The following is a 16,652-nucleotide window of genomic DNA, read 5'->3' as shown; positions in this document are numbered from 1 at the left end:
TCCCGGAAGGTTGCTGGAGAATAGCAGGGCAATCCTGTGGGACTTCCAAGATCCAGACGCAAGGAGGTACTGGCCAATCCACCAGACATATGTGGTATAGAGCAAGGAGCAGAAGCAGGTGGTGTAGATATAGCAGGCAAGTGACAGCAACATCAGGAAGAGGAATGAGAGAAGCTGGAGGAGTACAGGGCTGAAAGAGGAACTAGAGAGGTGTGGAAGTGAAGGCCAAAGTTGGTCCAGTGGTGGTAGGAGCCTCGGGGCTGTGACTCCTAAGCTGGGTGAGTGCTCAACAGATCAGGAACAACATCGAGCTCTCTGTCCAGAAGAGTGCAGTGCTGGAACAGCACGATACATGCGCAGAAACTCAAACTCAGGCCTCTGGTAGAAGGACCCGAGGTTGAGGAAGGACACTACCACCGATAGGGGTGAGAGGGAATTTTTTTTTTTTTACCTGCCCCTGGAAATTTCCACTCCTTGCATCTGACGAAGTGGGTATTCACCCACGAAAGCTCATGCTCCAAAACGTTTGTTAGTCTATAAGGTGCTACAGGATTCTTTGCTGCTCTCCCCATATTTGTTTCCTTTCTACTTTGGACATGCTCCCCAACCAGCTGGGGCCATTCTCCTACTGCAAGCCTGACCTTCTTCCTCTTTCCCTGCTCCCCTTGACATTCCTTTCCTACTGGTGACCTCTGTTCCTTGAGGTTAACTCCAGTTTCTTTATCTGCTCTAGCTTAATGGCCCCCAGTCAGGGCCAGCTCCAGCCATTTTGCCGCCCCAAGGATGGCGGCATGCCGTGGGGGGCGCTCTACCGCTCGTCGGTCCTGCAGCTCAGGTGGACCTCCCGCAGGTGTCCCTGCGGAGGGTCCGCTGGTCCCGCAACTCCGGTGGACCACAGGACCAGCAGACCCTCCACTGGGACGCCTGCGGGAGGTCCACTGGAGCCGCTTGCTGCCCCAAGAACGCGCTTGGCGCACCGGGGCCTGGAGCCGGCTCTGCCCCCAGTAGTCACAGAGTCTCCTGCAGCTTCTCTGGCTATACATGGGGCCAATTGCCAGAGGCCAGCTGCAGGTACTAGTCAAGGGAAGGGTGGTAATTCCAAGGCTGAGCATGCTTGAATCGTGCAATGGCAGCCTCAGTGCTGGCCTTGGGCAGCTGCAGACTCTGCAGTTAGCCACTTCCCTCCTCTAGGCCATGGCTTTAAGTACCTGAGATGCCCATCTCCTGCAGCAGAGGCCACCAAATTCCACACACCCCTCAGCTAGCACATAATCGTGCAGAAAGTGCAGCCTGAATGATTTTGGAGGCTGGGGTGCCAGGAGGTTCCCATACCTGAGCAGCAGCTCTACAACAAACTCACATGCCCCCTCTTCTGTGGGACCAGGACCCTGTGAAGACAGTGGAGTTACCCTATGTATAATAAGTTTTGTCCAAAGCCTCTTGAAGTGAGTGGGAGTCTTTTCATTGTCTTTAATGGGCTGCATATAGAAGCAAAGGACCCCATTCAAGACTCTAGGAGCAAAGTGCATTCAATGCTGCACTGGTTTACTATTGTAACAGGAAGGTCTCACATTACCTAGTGAATAAGCAACACCTCCTACTGCACCCAACTTATTCTGAGACGCTTTCCACCCAATCACTAAATGTAAACCTGCTTCGTTTACAACGGCTGAAAATATCAGGTAGTATGGTTACAAAAGCAAGGCACTTCTGAATTCAGTAAGAATTTTGGATGTGCACAGAACACAGGCCGGACTGGTTCCTGCATGGTTACAGAACTGCAGACAAGTGGAACAATTTTCAGCTTGTGTGATTGGAGGATATCTGGATCCATATTATAAGACTTTCCTACATAAATGAAGAAAAGTTGAGGTGCCTTTATTATTCTTTTGTTCCACACTTTGTTTCTATGGGGAATTTGCCAATGCAATATTACTGTCTTCCGTTTAAACAAACAAAACTAAACAAAAAAAAAAATGGTAATGGCTGTTGAAAATAGCAATTCCAGTCCTAGCTAGCACTAGGAAGACCCCAGCATTTGTTGCTCAATTTTATCCTATTTTTTCTACAGCAAATTACAGTGGATCAGTATATTTGATTTGGGAGAAATGAAATAACAGCTGCCCAAATTGAGCTTGAACACTCCTGAATTTTGAGTGTGTTCAAATCTGGAAAGCGAGTGCTAGATTCCCTTTCTGAATATTGGATAAATCTGGAAAGGAAAAGTCAATTTCTCCTTCCAAGGCTCAGAAGTGGAAATCCTCCTACATGCCTGGTACTGTATGAAAAGCTGCCCAGGTCCTCTAGTAGAGCCTCCCCCCCTCACTTTTCATTTTAACTTCTCCTAGTGAGGCCCACATACCTCCCTTGCTAGACTTCAGATAGAGAGGTGCACTGTCCATTCATTATGCCCAGTTCCTTCTTTGGGGGCTGCCAGGCAAGGTCACACCAGCATCCCTAATCCAGTCTGGAGAAGTCTTCTGAAACTCTTTGGGCATACTTGTTCCCCTTTCACACTGCCACCCCCTTGTAGGAGAAAGCTCTCCATTCACAGCAAGCTGAAGCACATGGGGTCTCGGCTTCCCCACTCCCTCTCCTTCCCTTTCCTTCCTTGATCCAGGGCAGGCTCTCTAGGCAGGGAGCTGGCCAAAGAGCTCCCAGAGTCCCCTGGATTCTGAGCTCCCATGCTGGATCCTGCTGCTCGGAGGCTCCACTTGTGCAACTCTGCGAGAGGGGAGGAAGCAAGTGTTATGAGCCTCCTTCTGAGCTTGGGCCCAGTGCCATGGTAAATCCAGTACTGAGTAGGAGCACTAGGTCAGCAATAAGGGTACGTCTACACTGCACGATTATTTCGAATTAGCTTAAACCGATATTACAAAACAGATCTAATAAAATCGGTTTAGCGCGTCCACAGTGGGATCCCGAAATCGATTGTTTGCGTCCATGGTCCAAAGCTACCATCGATTTCAGGAGCGGTGCACTGTGGGTAGCTGTTCCTCAGCTATCCCATAGTTCCCACTTCCGTGTTGAGAGCACAGTGCCTGATGGGGCAGAAAACATTGCCCCGGGTGGTGCTGGGTACAGCCTCACCCCTCCCTTTGTGAAGGCAGCAGACAACCCTTTGGCGCCTTTTTCGCGGAGTGCATTGAGCAAACGCCATAGCACAGCAATCTTTCCCTTTTTTTTTTCACGTGGTGGTGGGGGGAAATAAACTGAGGAGCTGTTCCCTGAACCACGCCAGACACTGTGTTTGAACCTACAGACATTGGGAGCTCAGCCAAGAATGCAAATAATTTTCAGAGACTGCTGTGGACTGTGGGATAGCTGGAGTCCTCAGTACCCCCTCCCTCCCTTCATGAGCGTCCATTTGAGTCTCTGGCTTCCCGTTACGCTTGTCACACAGCGCTGTGTATCCTGGAGTTTTTTATTCAAACGCTTTGGCATTTCGTGTTCTGTAACGGAGCTGCATACAACAGATTTGTCTCCCCATACAGCGATCAGACCTAGTATCTCCCGTACGGTCTATGCTGGAGCTCTTTTTCGATTTCAAACTGCATCGCCAGCCGTGCTGATCAGAGCTCCACGCTGGGCAAGCAGGAAATGTAATTCAAAAGTTCGCGGGGCTTTTCCTGTTTACCTGCCCGCTGCATCCGAGTTCAGATTGCTGTCCAGAGCGGTCAGTGCTGCACTCTGGGATGCCGCCCGGAGGCCAATAACGTCGATTTCCGTCCACACGAACCCTAATCCGAGTTATCACTATCGAATTTAGCGCTACTCCTCTCGTTTGGGAGGAGTTCCGAAATCGATTTAAGGAGCCGTTTAACTCGATATTAATGACGACGTCGTGTGAACGGATACAGCGTTAAATCGGTATATCGGCCATTAAACCGATTTAAAGTCGCAGTGTAGACCTGGCCTAAGAGTATGTTTCCCCTGAAGCCGTAGGTGGGACTACAGCTCAGGTAGAATTCCAGGCAGGCTTGTGTAGCCCATATTGAAGCTCAGGCTGCTATTTTTAGCTGAGCTAGTTAGATTAACTCTAGCCTGGGTATGCCAACCTGTTCTGCAATGAAACCTCCAATTCAGTGTAGACACATACCCTAAAGGTATTGTTGCACCCATGTTAGAGCAAGAGAGGGAGGTTTTCCTGTGCTTTTTTTAGCATAGCTGCACCATATTAGAAAAAGCAACTCCTTTCATCTATGGAAGAGAGAAAATAGCAGGCGAAGCTCAAGCCATGATGGAATTTGTCACTGGTAGAAGTGAGGTTGAAGTAAAAGAGGAAACCTGCAAGAGGAGGAACCAAGATAAAAATATATCTTTACAGAGAGAGCTCAGTAGTCTCCCAGTCGAAGAGGAAAGAGAAACAGCACCCCTTGTGTTCTGCTGCCTTCGTATGGATAGATAAAAGCAAGTAAAAAGCATGGATGGAAACCAAATATAGAGGTACTCTTTAAGGTGGTCACAGCCAGGTAGTCGGATAGTAGGGACTTCAGGAATTAATCTTATGTATGTGTTCTAAAATAAATAATATCTGAATTTAAATGATCTTGCTGTGTAAAGTGGTCCCACACAAGGATTTGATTACTATTTTTCTCCTCCTCCTCTGCATCATTTATTACACTCATGTTTCATCCTAACAGACTGTAAATTCTCTGGTCAGGGATTGTCCTGTCGCTCTGTGTCTGAACAGCACAGAGCACAATGAGGCCCAGTTCCTGGCTGATCCCAGTATGTCAGTAGCACAAAGAACAGGGTGAAAATTACATGTGAGGCACTGGTTATATCTGCATTTCTCAACTGCTGAAAGTTACATGCTGTAAAACTTATTAAAGGTGTAAAATATGATTCAGAGTAACAGAGACTGAATTTGGGATACATCATGCAACACAAACTATTACAAGAACAAATATACCACAGAATAATTAACTCCTGATAAATCTCTCTCTCTGCTCCTATATATAGTGTGCATATAAGAAAAGTGCGTATTTTTAAACCCAGGGCTGGACTGGTACATTCCAATCCACACTGAGGGGCAGCATATTGCTGCACTGTGGCACGATCAGCACAGACCAACCATTGTGAACTTTGCTCCAAGGCAGATGTAAGCCAAACCTGCCCCTTTCCTAGCTCAACTTACTTTCCCCTCTACAGCTGTGTTGATGGATCTGCTGTGTGGTAGGGAGGAGCCAAGACTCTTATCCATCCCACTACTGGCACCGCCCTCACCCAAATATGCAAGAGGAGGAGTAGCAGCCCAGGAGAAGCGGCTCCATGTTGTAACCCATAACGTAGGTGGCTGACACAGGGAAAGGAAGGAGATATCTTTTGCCTCTTTACTCCCCAGTGTGGAGGTGTAGGCTGGCTCAACACTGAGCCCATAGAATGCAAGCAGAACATTCCACTTATTTAAGTTTCAGCATCTTCATTCCCATAAGCTCATATGTCACAAACCATAACTAAGATCCACTTGAAATATGGAGTTTGCGGAATCCAAATAAATTAAAAAAAGAATAAATAAAGAAGCGAGACAGCTACTCACACACACACACACAAAGAGGATATATGTTAATCTTGAGTGGCAATTTTTAATGAGCACAGTAGTTCTAATGTCAGGTGAGAGAAAGCTTGTGTATTTTAAAGGGATCATCACTTAATCACCTTTAAAGCTTACCACGTTTTCTTGGCTCTTGCTGATCTGAGTCTTTACAAAGATACAGCTTAGAAAATGGAATTTTTTAGAAGTTTGTAATGTTGTAATTTATGACATAATTTTATATTGTTGTGAACATATTTCTGAAACACATGGTAGTACCTTTTGCAAGGCCAATTCCAGACAGGCATAGTTAGTAAGGAGCCTGTGTCTTATAATAAACCAGGCATTTCTTTTAAGATTCACCAGAGCCCCATAATTCAAGTGGACCTCACTTATGGTCTATGAGATATGAGCATGCAAGTATCAGCATGTTCAGCCTCGGATTAGTGAAACGTTCTGCAGTCACACTATGTGATTAATGTACCCCTTCTGTGCCTAAGTTATAACACTTAGCTCCCAGCAACATTAAACCTCTATTTATTATTAGTCTTGTTATATCAGTTAATCAGTAATGATTGAAATACAGGGCATTTCCTTAGCACTAATGACAGACTGGGAGGAACTGATGACATGAAAAACAGATGAGGAAATAACCGCAGCAAAGGGTGTTATTGCTATTATCAGATGGAGGTGGAAAATCAGAGAAGAGGAGTATGAAGGCAGAGGGAATATAGAAGTGTCCTACATATAATAGTGAAAACTAAAAATGTAATGCCCTATACATAAAGCAATCTGATTGCTTGAGTCATGAAATTCTACTCAGTTTACAATATTTGGATAATATTAGTGAGAATGGTATAATAAATAATAAATAGTGCACATTTTACTTTCTTTTGATGTTAGAGCTGCAGATACAGTAATTACTGTGTCATCTTAATTGTGTATTGCCTTCCTTACTTATTTACATGTCATCAGTGAGACTAGGGACAGGATGGACCAGCAGATTAGCCACTCAGTAGTAGAAGTTATCACAATTTCCATCTATTCACAGCCTATTTCAATCATTGTTTAATGTATTTTTTCTATTTTCATAGGCATGTTGTAAATTGTTAATTTCTAGTACCATTATACCATATCATGTTCCTTTTCACAGGATACTGAGTTTCCAATCACAATGTAAAACCATGTGCTACTATTCATTATGCTACCATGTGACCAGTTATAGGGCTGTGGGAGAATGAAGCCATACTTTTGACATTAGTGTGTGTTTTTGTACAGTAGAGTAATATTTATATCCTAAGAGCATGTTTTGTTCAAAGGGCAATTCAAATGACAGGTACAGTTCAAACCTGGACTGAACTTAGGACAGAGTTCAAACCTGGACCAATTAGGGCACAACTCTGAGAAGCATGGAAACTGAGGATGGGTAGGAAGAATGGATTGAGAAGGATAGTGAGATGTAGGTGCTAGGAAGGATGTGAGCAGATGACTGGGAATTACAAATGACTGGAGGACTTTTCCCTTATAATGGGTATAACCGAGCAGTCAGAAAGCTGCATTTTGAAGAAGGTACCAGGTAAATTAAGGATGGAAGGAACACTGCACAGAAAGAAGGGGGAAGTTAAGCGTGCACCAGGAGAAGTTACTGAGAATGTCAGTTTCATTCTTATCACAAGGAAGTTCTGCTCAGTATCTCAAGCAAGTGTTTTTATGCCTATATATTTCCCCAACCCTTTCTCCTCTTCAGACTGCAACACAGGAAAATAAAACTATGTCAAGTCCCCAGCCACCTGGTGAATCCTCCCAAGCTTCTAATCACAATAAAGTCTCCATTCTCAACATACATTATGAAGTTCTTTAGATCTCAGCCACATATTACCTTGTGATACAACAAAACAATGTGAAATTCCATTACTCCAGTATCTAAAGTCCAGAGTCAGCGACAGGAAACAAAGTTCACCTTTTATATTCAAAGAACAAAAAGGCATGCTCCTGATAGGAAAAGGTCACTTGGCCAACAAGACTGTTCCCTTTAGATTTTAATCAACTTCATGTTCTTACTTTATATTCTTCTTGACTCACAAAAGATTCTCTCTCTGGAGCAAACTTGGCAGGGGAGGGAGGGAAGGAAACAAAAATCAATTCATGTCGCTAGTCATTTTTGGTATCTCTCTTGCTATACTTTAGTAAGTGAGTTTCTGCCTCATACTCCAAGCTTCTATTTCAGTATGATTTTGCAGGTCAAAGGCCAAAATCCTTTGTTTTATTCTGTTATCTTAAAAATTAATGTGACGTAATATATCAGCATAACAAGGTCACTACATGACAGGATAGAAAATATGTTTAATTGTAATGGAGAAAACTTTTGTTTAAAAACAAATATTTTCAATGGTAAGAAAATATTTAGTAGAATAAATAAGGGGTGACTTGATTTATGTTTTAAGACTAATGCCTGAGCTTCTCAAAGCAGTGCAAGAAACATATCCACACATCTTTTCATTAATGATACATGGCAATATCTCCTGCACTGGTTTGAAAATTTCACCTGATATGGCTGAAGCTGTTGTGCAGTGTTTAAGATTACTTTCAGCCCCATATTTTCCACTGATGTCTCTCTGTATAAACACTGAAGCATACAGTGTCTTCAGCATTGTGACAATAAATCCAGGCTGAAGACTTGTCTGAGAATCACCACCATGGGTCATTCGCTTTTTTGCAAAGACTGTATGCTATTTAGTTATTGAAATTTAGGAATGAGCTTGCAAATCATCACCTGTCCATATATCACACAGATTTAAGACAAACAAGGGTGATAATTCTGTTAACCATTTATAACGTGTCATATCTGCCTCTTTGATCTAAAAAAAAATCCATCCAGATTCCTTTCTATTGCTAGAAAAAGGTAATCTATCAATGTGACCAGCACAATATCCATACCTAGGCTTAAAGCCAGAATGAAAGGTGTAAAGGAAGTCAAGGCCTTCATGTGCTTTCACAATATCTGCTCAATGAGTTTTGTTGTTGTTGTTTAGTTTTTAAATAAAGAAGGTTAGAAGACATACTGGTAGTTGGTGAGATGGTCAGGATCAAGACACAACTTGAGCATGGGCCTAACTACTTCTCAGTTGAATGAAACTGGACCTTTGCCTTCTCGAAGGCATATATTAACAGTTTCCACCAACTAAGGACATTATATTCTTGATCAGCTAATTTTACCAACTGTGAAAGGTATTAATCCATCCTATATATAGCTCTGCAACTACATCTTGACATTGTTTGAAACTCAGAAAATATACAATGTTTCAGTTCCCCACGCCTATTCCCAAACACTGATATTCTACCAGAAAGGCAGCCAAAGGCTGTGTGAAGCTAAGGAATTGCGTTAACCACAAGTTAAATAGAAAGTTTACAGCAAGAAATATTGAACTCTGCTTCTGAGAGAACGCAGCTCATATCTACCACCTAAAAAGAGTACCACTATTCAAGATTTCATGTCCGGGTGATAGAGCAAAATACTTCCTTTGTCTTCATCATTCCAGAAGATTGCCAAAATTTATTTACATCACAACTGAAAAGAATCAGAGATCAGTTTTTACTTAAAACATGACAGCCAGTGGAGGAAGCTATCACGTGAGGATGTCACAAAAGGAGGAGACACTTAGTAGTCACTCTTTAATAGTCAAGGACAAAAAAATGTCCTATAGTTGGCTACTGGTTAAGAGAACTTTGGAACCCAAACAAGTCAACTTATCTCTACCCCAGCCCACAATAAGAGTAAAAGTGGGGCCTGAACAAAGCCTGGGAAGTAGTGGCCAAGGACTAGACGAGTAATAGACTAGGACAGAATGAGCTCTTCAATATCCATCCGAACCCCACATTGAATATTCTACATATATATTAACTCTTTATTTTTATGTACAAGACCATTAATTCCTTGATATTATCACAGACAATTATATTGACAATGCTTTTTGAATTTCCCTTCATAGTTAGTGCCTGAGAGACAGTACACTGTCTCTATTAGATTTTCAAGGAATATACTGTCTCATAACAAAGACCAAACTTAAAGTAACAACAAAATACAATATGTTCTCTCCCCATGAAGACTCATCAAACACACTTATTTCTGTCTTAGAAGCTTTTAAAAATATTTCCTCAAATTAAAAAAAAAGTAAGTTTCTATGGTATTCTGTGAAATTCAGCCTTTGTTTCATTGTAAATGCCATACAATTACACTGGGAATGTAAAAGAAAGTCATCAGCAGGAACTCTAATGCTAGGTGCAAGCTATGAATTATTTTTTTTCATAGCCACCCTGTAGGCAGCAGTTTCACAATAGTAATGGATGCTGTGGCTCAGATGAGGCCTAATGACAAGGCTTATTATTAAAAATACTTATGTATAATTATATATTTTTTAAAAGCTGGGGAGGACGGGGACTTGGTTCTGATGTCAGTGTAATTCAGTTGACTTGGTAGAGCTTCTCCTGATACACACAGGTAGAAGCAAATCAGAAGCCAGTCAGTTAAAGCAGTTTCTTGACAAATGTTCCCCCGCCCTTTAGCTTTTAGAGAGAAAATGAAAAATTAAATTCTTCTGCATTATGGCAGACACCACATGACAAAACATGTCACCCAAGGTAAGAGAGAAGGCACATTTGGATAATACATTCAGTTTAATCTGTTAAAGGCATTACAATCTTTTATACAAAAACTCCTCTTTTTAAATCAGTCTCCTCACCAAACAGCAATGACATTAATGCTTCCAGATTCTAATATATTTACGCCAGTACAGGTCAAAGTATGGGGTGAGGGGACCCAAAACAAAATCATGGAAAAGTTTGTGAAATATCTTTCCATTTTCTGACACAATTTTGTTTTTGTAGAAAATTTCCAATCTGCTCTAATCTCTATAGAACTTGGATGCCTTACACATCAGATTCCAAAGCAAGCAGCCTCTCTGGCTGGCAGCCCATAGCAACTCTGAGGGTTTCCTAATAAACCTCTCCCTATGCCACAGGATTACTGTCCCCTGGCTTCTACCTATTCTGGGGGATTACCGCCTCCTGGTCTCAGTGCTTCCTCCACTTTTTCTGGTGACAGGGCAAATGTATTGTACATATCTATACCCAGAAAACACGTTAATTCCACACTGTTGATGACGGGGGATTTTCCACACCCAATGCCAAATATTCACTTTGGAAGTTGCAAGAAAACCACATATTCACAAAAAAGGACCATGGAGAAGGCTTACAGTAGCGCTAGCCCTGCTATACCTTTTCTGCATATTGTGCAACTACACCTGAAGTGAAACAGACTAATGCAGGAAAGCAGATAGCTCTTTTGCATGAGATGTGTTAGACTCATAGGTCAGAAGGGACCAATATGATCATCTAGTCTGACCTCCTGCACAAGGCAGGCCACAAAACCCTACCCATACACATTTATAACAACCCCGAACCCATGACTGATTTTGAAATCCTCAAATTGAGATTTGAAGACCTCAAGCTGCAGGAAATCACCAGCAAGCGACCCATGCCCCACGCTGCAGAGGAAGGCGAAAAACCTCCAGGGCCCCTGCCAATCCGCCCTGGAGGAAAATTCCTTCCTGACCCATATTGGCGATCAGCTAAAACTGAGCATGTGGGCAAGACTCACCAGCCAGCACCAAGAAAGAATTCTCTGCAGTAACTCAGTTCCCATCCATCCACCCCTCACAGACCATTGAGCAGACTGATCTGCGATAATCCAAAATCAATTGCCCAAATTAAACTATCCCATCATAAACATCCCTCCATTACTTATCAAGCTTAGTCTTAAAGCCAGATAAGTTTTTGCCCCACTACTTCCCTCGGAAGGCTGTTCCAGAAACTTCACTCCCTATGGTTAGAAAACCTTCGTCTAATTTCAAGTCTAAACTTCCTAATATCAGTTTGTACCATTCGTCCTCGTGCCTACATTAGTACTAAACTTAAATAATTCCTCTCCCTCCCTAACGTTAATCCCCCTGATATATTTATATAGAGCAAGCATATCCCCGGAGCCTTCTTTTGGCCAGGCTAAACAAGCCAAGCTCTTTGAGTCTCCTTTCATAAGGCAGATTTTCCATTCCTCGGTCATCCTAGTAGCCCGTCTCTGACACCTGTTCCAGTTTGAATTCATCCTTCTTAAACATGGGACACCAGAACTGCACACAATATTCCAGGTGGGGTCTCACCAGCGCCGTATATAACGGCACTAACACCTCCTTCTCCTTGCTGGAAATACCTCGCCCATGTTCTTTCATGGGAGGGTTTCTTACATTTTATTTTTGGCCTTATTCAGCAGATCAGCCTTTCTCCTGAACCAGTCAGACTGCTGTCCTTCCACTATCATACCTTTCTTTAGCTCAGAAATCTATGGATGTGCTATGCTGGATGAGGCTCAGTGAGTAATGAGAAACAACCATTTTGCTTCATTTAGCTAGTCAATGTTGATGCATTTCTGTTATGGCTGGACTCAGTATTTAATGCCAGTAAAGTTCTGAATGAAGATATAATGACATAAGTTTTAATACTTGTGGTGAATCTCATAATGCAGTATTATGTGATAGAAGTAAGGATGCCTTGAGGAAAACTGGTATGGAGAATTTCCTTAGAATCAGTGTTTCTACAGCCACAACAAATCTAACCATTACACTTTGCAGCTTTCTCCACTAGAGATGGTAGTATTGCTCACTGGCTGATATTAACCTGGGCAAAAGATGCTCCATACAATAGACTCATACTTTTTTCCCTGTAAATGGTTGTTTCCATAGTTTAGGGCTTATCCAATAGAAAGCACTCAGGCCATGCTATCAAACTGGTGTTAGCCCACAAGATTTAGCAGTAATTAACAGGGTAAGTTTTATTTATAGTACTGCACACAAATCACAATGGTAGGTCATATTAATACAGTTTACTGTGCATGTAACTCATAGATTCCAAGGTAGAAGGAATCATTGTAAGCATCTAGACTGACCACCCATACATCACAGGCCATAGAACTTTCCCAAAATAATTCCTAGAGCATCATATCTTTTAAAAAACATCCAATCTTGATTTTAAAATGGTCAGTGATGGAGAATCCATCACGACTCTTGATAATTTGTTCCAGTGATTAATTACCTTTACTGTTAGAAATTTGCACCTTATTTCTGGTCTGAATTTGTCTACTTTCAACTTCCAGCTATTGGGTCGTGTTATACCTTCCTCTGCTAGATTGGAGAACCTGTTATTAAATATTTGTTTCCCATATAAGACTGCATATCCCATTAACCTTTTCTTTGATAAGCTAAATAGATTGAGCTTCTTGAATCTGTAAGGATAAGCCATGTTTTCTAATCCTTTAATCATTCTTGCTTCTCTTCTCTGACCCCTCTCCAATGTATCAACATCGTTCTTGAATTGTGCACTCAGAACTGGATACAGTATTCCAGCTGTGGTTGTACCACTGCCAAATACAGAGAGAAAATAACTTTTCTACTCCTACTGGAAATTCCACTCGTTATGCTGTAAAGGATTGTATTAGCCCTTTTGGTCACAGTCTTGCAATGGGAGCCCACATACAGCAGATTATTTACCACAACCCCTAAATTTTTTTCAGTCACTGCTTCCCAGGATTGTCACCCATTGTATAAATATGGCCTATGTTCTTTGTTCCCAGGCATTTACCTTCAGACATATTAAAATTGCTCTGTATCAGTGACCTTTCCTGTTCATTATTTACCACTCCTCCAAATTGTTGTGTCATCTGCAAATCATGTCAGTGATAATATTTTGTTTTCTTTCAGGTCATTGATAAAAATGTTAAATTGCGTGGGGCCAACTTGAGATTTTATTTTGTATTCAGTTCTATCTTTCTTGTTTATTCACACACTCCGGTTACCACTCATGGTTTGTACTTTCAAAGATAAATACTATGGAAAAAACTGACTACAAAATATATTGTAACATCCAAGTAAAAATCTTTTATTCTATCATTCATTCTCATGTTGGAAGATGACGGTGTTATGAGCATCATACTTAAAAGTAGCAGTTATTACAGCACCAAATATTTAAATCAGATGTTTGGGTAAGGGTGGGAGGAGAAGAGTTGAAAATTAGTACAGATCATTAACATGGTTAGTGTGGTTATGGTTATCGTCTCATTAGAAAATCAGTATAGTTTCTTCAATAGAAGACAATATTCTTAGGACAGGGTGGGAAGAACGCATCTACTAATAGAAATTGTGTATACACGTTGATGACAGAATAAATATATTAGCAAGAACACATATGTATCTAAGCTGAAGCTGTAAACGATGGGAAAACCATTCAGCAACACAATTAAACAATAAAAGACCAACTTTCCTAAGATTTCTTTACTGCAGCAGGTTCTTTATGTCAATTTTCTTTTCTGAAATAATAATAATTATATTTAGTCCAATTTTGGGAGTTTAGGGATTACATAACTGAGAATTTTGCCTGGTTATGGTCTAAGGCCCATATTTTTAATGGCATTTAGACATTACTATGCTCAGTGCTGTAATGCCTAATTGATTTAGGCCCCTAAGCCTAATTCAAAACCTAGATCTCATTCAGTCTCAAAGGGACTTAGATTTTAGAAAACTGGCTTAAGACCCTGAATCCTGTGGATAGTTAAACACGTACGTAACTTTGATCATGTGCAAAGTTACACACATGCTTACTCATTTATGGGACTGAAACAAAGCAAATACTCAGAGTAAAGACCTCAGGGTTTGGCCCACAATTGACTTTAATGGTGTGAGAATTTCACGCTCCTTCTATTAGAGTCTCACCAGGTATTCCCTCTCTCTTACTTTTACACTTTTTCCTGCACAAACATATCCATATTTTCTTTTACAACTATATGTTACTTTCCTCACTTATAAAACACATTTTTGAAAATAGACATGATAGGAGAATGTCATATAAAATTAGCTTAGCTTTCACAACCTTGTTATTTTAAAATCTAAAACACATATACTGTAGAATATCTTTCACAATCTATACAATCTCTAATAGTTATTCAAACATTTGAAACTACAACAGACAATATTACAAGACAAACAGAACCAAAAGTAAAGCATGGACAAATGCATAAGCACTTACTAGTTTCCGTAGCTACAATAGTTATGTTGTGCCACGTGTTTGTTTCTCTGTCGAGTGGTGTTGCCAAAGTTATTTTTCCATCATCTGCATTAATGTTGAACTGTCTCTCAAGGTCAGTATGTCGATCAATGGAAAACCTACAAAATGAGCATCCCTGTAATCTACTCAGATAAATTTGAATGATCTGTTCATATTGTAGAAGAATTTAAATAATCTTCTGAGAACTGCAGTTTTCTAGCCAAACGGATTGAGCAGCTCAATAGCATAATAATTTATAAGACAAAATAAGTGACTGTGTCTCAAGAAACTTAATTATTGTCCAAGGAGTAATTAGCTGAATATTCAACATGAAGGTCATAAACTGCCATCAGGTTCAGTAGGTAACATCTTTAAAAACCACTGCTGATCAAGAGTTAATTAGAAAATCCATCACATTTATTAGACAGCTTATGTAGTATTGCATTTAATATTTTCTGCTTATAAATTCAACACCAATATATGAAACACACACAAAAATATTGAGCTTCATGGTTATTTTAAATGAGTACTGAAAAACATTCTTTTACTAATATTTTTCAGTTTTAATGAAGCATGAAATATTAACCAAGCACATTACCTGCTTAGTTTTCAAGCAATTCCATGGACAATAGGTGGTTAATGAATCACCATTTAGCAGTAAAGCACTTAAAAAAAACAAACAAACAACAAAAATACACACAAAAAAGAAAACACAGGGATTGACTGTTACATGGATTGACATAATTGGTTTCTAACAAAACAGCTTTGATCTGACAGCTAGTCAGAGCTTGCAAATGAGAATATACAGGTAAATCATGCAGCCTAAACATAGCAACCTTGACTAACAATAAAGAGCTGCAGTAGATTGCTCCAACAGTGCATTAAGCAGAATGATGATTTAGGGCTCGGCACAAGAAAGCTTTTATATAGATTCATTTTCATAGAGTTGTTTTATTAATGTATTACTTGTAAAAAGAAACTTATCCGGAAAATTAAGCCTTCCAATTTTTTTTGATGGGTGAGGTACAAAAAGAATTTATCACAAACTACTGATATGGTACAACAGTCACTGGCTTCAGGGGGTTTTACTGAATCTGAACTGTGGATTTATGTAAGAGACTGTAATGCTTTTGTGTCTAGGTATTATAGAGAATAAAAGCATGCACTGATGGTTCTGCATCTGTTCTGCGTTATACCTAGGCATAATGGAGTGAGCTAGGATGGAGTGTCAGAGTGGATTACACACTTTATATTGTGGTTATGGTCTGGAGAGTGACTCAAAATGGCAGTGTCCTGTTACACGTCTGCTTCTTACTAACACTCTGCACTATATCTGCTTAGTTCACTGATGAAAAACTAACATATTTCACTATGGTCGAAAGACAGTTATTAAGATACCAGCTTATTCTATTCCTCCTCATGCATCATCATCAACCTCCAACAAAGTTCAGGTTCCAGAGCCTTTCTTTGTCATGATGACATACACTGGGAACTGATGTAGGATTAAACAAAACTTGATTAACCTGAACTCATTCCTGGTGTAACTCCACTGATGTCAACAGAATACACCAGGAAAAATCTTGAACCATCAGACTGACCTACCTAGCTCTAGTAATTGAATTTTAAATCTCATTGTTACAACAATTTTTCCAGTATTTGAATAGTAAATCCTTTGTTCATATTTAGAAGTAGATAAGTGTTTCCATCTTACTATGTTGTGGGTAAATTTATTAAATATATTGCCCATTTTAAAAGTTTTAGTTCACTGGAGATGTTTATTGGGCAAGCTCTGCTGTACAAATATGGCTCTAGGAAAATCTAATGTCGGCCATAATATCGCTAGCTTGAACAACAATGAATGGACTGAAATTTAAAATGTCTCTTTGGCCCAAAAGACATTTTAGACTTGATTTATTCCATCTTCAAGGTGTTATTAGCTGTGTGCAGAAATACAGTAGCTAAAAAGAAT

At 40.6% G+C, this 16,652-nt stretch overlaps 1 protein-coding gene across 1 annotated transcript in view; it reads right to left on the bottom strand.

Moving 5' to 3' along the window:
- Nucleotides 1–16,652, bottom strand: part of CDH8 (cadherin 8) — a 220,103-nt gene that overhangs the window by 63,214 nt on the left and 140,237 nt on the right. The window contains exon 8 of the mRNA XM_032768108.2: nucleotides 14,666–14,802. Within this exon, the coding sequence (XP_032623999.1) occupies nucleotides 14,666–14,802 (137 nt within the window). The remainder of the gene's footprint in view (nucleotides 1–14,665; nucleotides 14,803–16,652) is intronic.

Source organism: Chelonoidis abingdonii, chromosome 19, assembly GCF_003597395.2.
Source record: "Chelonoidis abingdonii isolate Lonesome George chromosome 19, CheloAbing_2.0, whole genome shotgun sequence".
Classification (NCBI taxonomy): Eukaryota; Metazoa; Chordata; order Testudines; family Testudinidae; genus Chelonoidis; species Chelonoidis abingdonii.
Note: the sequence above shows the minus strand (reverse complement) of the source record. Positions and strands in the feature narration are given on the sequence as shown.